The 6,269-nt window shown below is 50.9% G+C and overlaps 1 protein-coding gene across 1 annotated transcript in view; it reads right to left on the bottom strand.

Annotated features, from left to right (window-relative positions):
- Positions 1-6,269, bottom strand: part of USP6NL (USP6 N-terminal like) — a gene marked incomplete at its 5' end in the record, with an annotated part of 57,503 nt that overhangs the window by 24,531 nt on the left and 26,703 nt on the right. The window contains one exon of the mRNA XM_015425153.1: positions 3,974-4,126. Within this exon, the coding sequence (XP_015280639.1) occupies positions 3,974-4,126 (153 nt within the window). The remainder of the gene's footprint in view (positions 1-3,973; positions 4,127-6,269) is intronic.

Genomic DNA, 6,269 nt, shown 5'->3' with positions numbered 1-6,269 from the left:
CCACCTCCCAGAGTGGCTGTTTTCTCCAGGGGAACTGATCTCTGACCCTTGGAGATCAGCTGTAATCCCAGGAGATCTCCAACTACCACCTGGAGGTCGGCAACCCTAGGTGGGGGGTCTCCAGCATCCATATACACCCTGACTCCATCCCACTCAGAGCCAGTTTGGTGTCGTGGTTGAGTGCGCGGACTCTAATCTGGGAGAACCGGGTTAGATTCCCCACTCCTCCACTTGCACCTGCTGGTGTGACCTTGGGCAAGCCATAGATCTGATAAGAGCTGTCCTTGAAAAAGAGCAGTTTCTGTCAGAGCTCTCTCAGCCCCACCTGCCTCACAGGGTGTCTGTTGTGGGGAGGGGGAGGGAAAGGAGTTTGTGAGTCGCTCTGGGACTCCTTTGGGTAGTGAAGGGCGGGGGATAAATCCAATCTCTTCTTCTTCTTTTACCTCACAGGGTGTCTGTTGTGGGGAGGGGAAGGGAAAGGAGCTTGTAAGCCACTCTGAGACACCTTTGGGTAGCAAAGGGCGGGGTATAAATCCAATCTCCTCTTCTTCTTTTACCTCACAGGGTGTCTTTTGTGGGGAGGGGAAGGGGAAGGAGTTTGTGAGCCGCTCTGAGACTCCTTTGGGTAGTGAAGGGCAGGGTATAAATCCAATCTCTTCTTCTTCTTCTTTTACCTCACAGGGTGTCTGTTGTGGGGAGGGGAAGGGAAAGGAGCTTGTAAGCCACTCTGAGACACCTTTGGGTAGCAAAGGGCGGGGTATAAATCCAATCTCCTCTTCTTCTTTTACCTCACAGGGTGTCTTTTGTGGGGCGGGGAAGGGGAAGGAGTTTGTGAGCCGCTCTGAGACTCCTTTGGGTAGTGAAGGGCGGGGTATAAATCCAATCTCTGCTGCTTCTTCTTCTTCTTGTGTAGACACCCCACTTTACAATGCACAGGGAGTGATTATTACATCCTCCAGCCTCGAAACAGGTGGGGGGGGGGTTGTTTTCTTTCTTCAAACCGTCAAGACAATACCCTTTGTGTTCTTATCCCTGGGAAATCTTGCGGATTTGTCTGCCACTCCTCTTAACTCAGAAAAAAGCCCACGCTTCATTTGTTCTTCACAGGAATTTCACGAGCCCTTGAGTTTCACCCTCCCTTCCCCCACGTTCCATTCTCGTTTTCCTAATCACTGTCTTTGGGCGATATTATCTGCCACCGAATGCTCCCTGCATTTTTTGAGACAAACAATCACTCCAGTGTGCGCTCTCTCTCGCTCTCTCTCTCCCCGATTCCATGGCTGTGACGGGGGGGAGGACAGTCCCTCCCTGAGAGCAGGCGTGAGGTTAATCCTGCCTCAGATAAAGCTCTGCCTACAATTTAAGGCCCACTTTCCCACATCTGAGGCAAGGTCAACCGAGGAGCTATTTTAGGAAAGAAGCGGGGCCGCGTCATAGTATAAGGAAAGGGGGGGGGATACTTTTGATGAGTAGGAGGAGGAGAAATTGAGGCTGCCCTCAGTGTGGGAAGAAAGGAGGAGGAGGAGATTGGATTTATACCCCGCCCTTCACTACCCGAAGAAGTCTCAGAGAGGCTTACGATCCCTTTCCTTTCCCCTCCTCTCAACAGACACCTTGTGAGGTAGGTGGGGCTGAGAGAGCTCTTGACAGAAACTGCTGGTGAGAGAACAGCTCTGAGAGAACGTGTGACTGACCCAAGGTCACCCAGCTGGCTGCATGTGGAGGAGTGGGGAATCAAACCCGGTTCTCCCAGATTAGTGTCCGCGCTCTTAACCACCACACCAGAGAGAGCCAGTTTGGTGTAGTGGTTAAGTGTGTGGACTCTAATCTGGGAGAACCGGGTTTGATTCCCCACTCCTCCACTTGCACCTGCTGATGTGACCTTGGGTCAGTCACAAGCTCTGGCACAGCTGTATCTGAAAGAGCCGTTTCTGTCAGAGTTCTCTCAGCCCCACCCACCTCACAGGGTGTCTGTTGTGAGGAGGGGAAGGGAAAGGAGTTTGTAAGCCGCTTTGAGACTCCAAGTGAAGGGCGGGGTATAAATCCAATCTCTTCCTCTTCCTCTTCTTCTTCTACACCAAACCGGCTCTCTGAAAGGAGGGTTGGGGGTGTCCAAGGAGGGGGAGCTGAGGACGGTGATAACGGAAGGGCAAAGGGCATCTTCTTCTCACTCCCTGCCTTTCTGTAATTTTTTTTTTTGCCATTTGAACAGTTAGTATAATGTTTTTGAACACCCAGAAGCAGAGCCTCTCAGTGTTCAAGAGAGGCCTGAGCCATTTCGATTTTCTCAGGCACCCAGTGCGTGGGGGGAGCAGGGACTCACGCCAGGGCCTGGCATGACTCCTGGCCTCGCTGCCAGCGCCTAAGAGGGATATTAATCCATAGTGTGCACTACAGCCGGTGTGGCCTGGTAACGGGACACAAGCCTGAAGTAGTAGGGTGAATGTCTTCTTCGTTCAGCCTTGTCGGCCTATCCCTGCAACTTTTTGTAAAACCTCATACGGAGAGAACATCCACGGTCTAAATCTGAGGCCCTCCAGGGAATGTGAGGCCCAGGCCAAATGGCACTCTCGGGCCTCCCCCTGCAGTAGACCCTACTCTGAAGCACTTCATGTAAACCCCTGACAGCAGCCTCCACCCACACACACACAGCTCGATCCAGCTTCCCTTGAGCATACAAACGGAGACGCTTCCCTCAAATTGTCCTGGCAGAGAGGAACCGAAGGCACAGCAATGAGGATAAAAGGATGGCAGCTGGTTCAGTGAAAATAAACCCAGTAAGGAACGATGCAGAGCCTTCAGACCGGAAAGATGTTTTTAAAAAGTAGTCCCATAAGATCTCTATTGGAACTTCCACATTCAGAGGCAGCCGACCTGTCAATACTAGTACCAGGAGGCCTAGGCCTTTGTGGCCCATTGTTGGACCTCCAGGACAGGGTTGCCGGACCCCCTGTTAGAGGCGGGGCCCCTCCCCAACCAGGCCCTGCCTTCCAGCTGCCAATCACCTGGCTGGTGGGGGAACTTACCAGGAAAAAGAGGAAGGTCCCGGTCACATTGCTGGCATTGCACAGGAAGTGACATCATCGTGCCAGCAACGTCCGGGCGACGTTCTGGTATTTGGGCAACAACTCTACGGCAGAAGCCATTTTTACCACAGACTTTTTGCCCAAATGCCAGAGTGTCACAGCAGCATGATAGTGTCACTTCCTGTGTGACACCGACGATGTGGCCTGGGCCTTCCTCTTTCTCCTGGTAAGTCCCCCCCCCATCCCCCGTCGGTTGCCAGGAGGGACCTAGCAACCCTACTCCAAGACAACTGGTTGGTCACTGTGTGAGACAGGATGCTGGAGTAGATGGACCACTGATCCAGTGGGGCTCTTCTTATATTCCTAAATCACTGGCAGATGTGAGTGGATGAGAGAGGCGACCATAGTTTGAAGAGGGACCTAAAGTATCAAGGTTAGGAAAAACAAAACAAAACAAAAACAGAATAGGCTATAAGAGAGATCACAAGAGTATCACTTTGAACTGAGTGACTGAGCAAGTGAATGGCAAAAAGGACGTCACACAAAGTAAAACGCTGATGAGATCGGAAACGCCACGCAAAAAATGCCGCTCCTCCTGCACTCTTCGTGTGACGTTTGTTGGTTTCTCAAAAACATCTGGTTGGGCACTGTAGAAAGTGGAATGGTGGAACAGATGGGTACCAAGGTCATAGTTTGCCTAGGGCACTAAAAAAAACGTTGTGCCAACCCTGGATGGGTTGCCGTACAAAGGAAATTTGGATGTGTGGGTCACCATCCGGAAAAGGTTGGGAACGGCTGTTGAGAGCACCAAAACTCCTGAAGATGTCCTGCAGCCTCCTGAATAGTGCTGATGGCCAGGAAAAGTTTCAAAGAGGTGGGCAAAAAATGAGCACACCGATTTTTTCGGTTCTGCGCCCAGAGCCGACGGTCTCCCCTGAACGACTTACCTGCTGCCGGCAGGTCCAGCTTCGCTCGTTTCAGTTCTGCCATGGAGCTCTGGAGCTGCTCGATGACAAAGTCGTCTTCAAAGAAGAAATCTTTGGCGAGAGCCTCCTGAAGAAATTCGACGAGTTCTTCCATTTCCAATTTCATCAGGTGTTCTAGAGTTGGGGGGAAAGAAACACAAGATCCGAGAGTGGAAACGGAACAGCTGAGACGACGGTAGAAATCGTTCGTTTTTCTATTATGGGAAAGTTACAAATGGAGATGTTTGAATACTGATCTGCGAGTAAAATGAACGTGTACAGTAATGGAACTCTGGGCTGCCCATAGAGAACAAGGTGATAACACTGTATGCGTGGCTGCGGCTGAAAAACGGAAGGCATGTGTACAACTTCCCCTCCTCCAGCAAAATGTTTAGAATTTGCTTTGCCTCCCGGTGTTATTAGGGTGACTGCTTCTCCACTTCCTGTTCTGCACCATTTGCCGCTGTTGCACGGCACACAGGAGACAATCAGCATGATAAAGCTCAGACTGGACAATACATGGCAGAGAAGCAAACTTATAAGCAGCACCAGCAGCTTCAATCACCAGAGATTTCTTTAAAAGGCAAGCTTCCCAGAGTCCCCTACATTTCAATAAGGAGATACATCCACGCCTCCTGGCAAACTCACTGTGGGTCCTTGGGGCTATCTCCAAGATCACTTTGCAACTTCCCACAGCTGACGCGACTTTATCCAGTAATAATGCTCTGGGCATGACCCTTCCTGCCAGTTTCCATGTTCTTGTTTGTTGGGAGGTGCACAGAGTCACCGAATTAAGGACTACCTTCTCCCTTATGAACCTACCCATCCACTCCAGTCATCTTTGAAGGCCCTGCTTTGGGTACCCCCCCCCCAGGGTTGCCAGGTCCTTCTGGTGGGGGGCTCCTGTCTTCTTCCTGGAGTCCTCTGGCACGTGTGCCACGGTGAAGTCACCCAAAAGTGATGTCATTGTGCAGGGGACACTCTAGCATTTGGGAGAAACTCTATGGTTTCCATAGAGTCTCCCCCCAAAAAATGCTAGATCGTCCCCTGTGTGATATGTCCTGTATGATGACGTCAGGGCTGCTTGGGGCAGGGCTCCCCCGTCGACTAGCTGGGTGGCGGCAGATTGGGACCTCCGAAAGTGGGGAAACCCCACTCCCATCGGAGGGATTGCAACCCTCGTGCCACCCCGCCATCTGAGGCTAGTTGGGTGGCAAGCCAAGAAAGGGCCATCTAGGTCATTACACCAAAACTTTGGAACTATCTCCTCAGAGAGATCTGTCTGTGTTCTCCTATTACCATCTTCCACCAGCAGGTGAACATTTCCTTTTCATTTGGCGTGATGGTGGAAAGTTCCATCAAGTCGCAGAGGACTTATGGCAACCCCGTAGGGTTTTCAAGGCAAGGGACATTCAGAGGGGGTTTGCCATTGCCTGCCTCTACGTTGCAACCCTAGCCTTCCTTGGTGGTCTCCCACCCAAGTACTAATCAAAGCTGACCCTGCTTAGCTTCTGAGAATTGACGAGCTCAAGCTATCCAGGTCAGGTTCATTTGACGTATTCCCAGAGAGAGCCAGTTTGGCGTAGTGGTTAAGTGCGCGGACTCTAATCTGGGAGAACCGGGTTTGATTCCCCACTCCTCCACTTGCACCTGGCTGGATGACCTTGGGCAAGCCGTAGTTCTGATAAGAGCTGCTCTTGAAAAAGAGCCGTTTCTGTCAAGAGCTCTCTCAGCCCCACCTACCTCACAGGGTGTCTGTTGTGGGGAGGGGAAGGGAGAGGAGTTTGTAAACCGCTCTGAGACACCTATGGGTAGTGGGCGGGGTATAAATCCAATCTCCTCTTCTTCTTCTTCTTCTTCTTCTTCTTCTTCTTCTTCCCAATAAATTGATATAGTCCCTGATTGTGTTGTTCTGTGTATCTGTGTTTATATGTTTTAACTGAATTATTTTGTATATACTTTAAGTGTTGTTCCAGTGTTGACATCTCTTACTGTGTGGTCACTGTATCTCAAAAGGGACACTGCAGAGCTGGAAAAAGTACAGAGGAGGGCAACCAAGATGATTAGGGGGTTGGAGCACCTTCCCTAGGAGGAAAGGCTGAAGAGTCTGGGACTTTTCGGTTTAGAAAAGAGACGACTGGGGGGCGGGGGGAGAAACATGATAGAGGTTTATAAAATGATGCACGGGGTAGACACAGTTGACAAACAGAAATTTTTCTCCCTCTCCCAAAGCACTAAAACTCGAGGGCACCCAATGAAACTAATGGGCAGTAGGTTC

Source organism: Gekko japonicus, unplaced genomic scaffold (assembly GCF_001447785.1).
Source record: "Gekko japonicus isolate JY-2015 unplaced genomic scaffold, Gekko_japonicus_V1.1 scaffold3432, whole genome shotgun sequence".
Taxonomy (NCBI): domain Eukaryota; kingdom Metazoa; phylum Chordata; class Lepidosauria; order Squamata; family Gekkonidae; genus Gekko; species Gekko japonicus.
The sequence above is the reverse complement of the archived record's forward strand: the minus strand, read 5'-3'. Positions and strand labels throughout refer to the sequence as shown.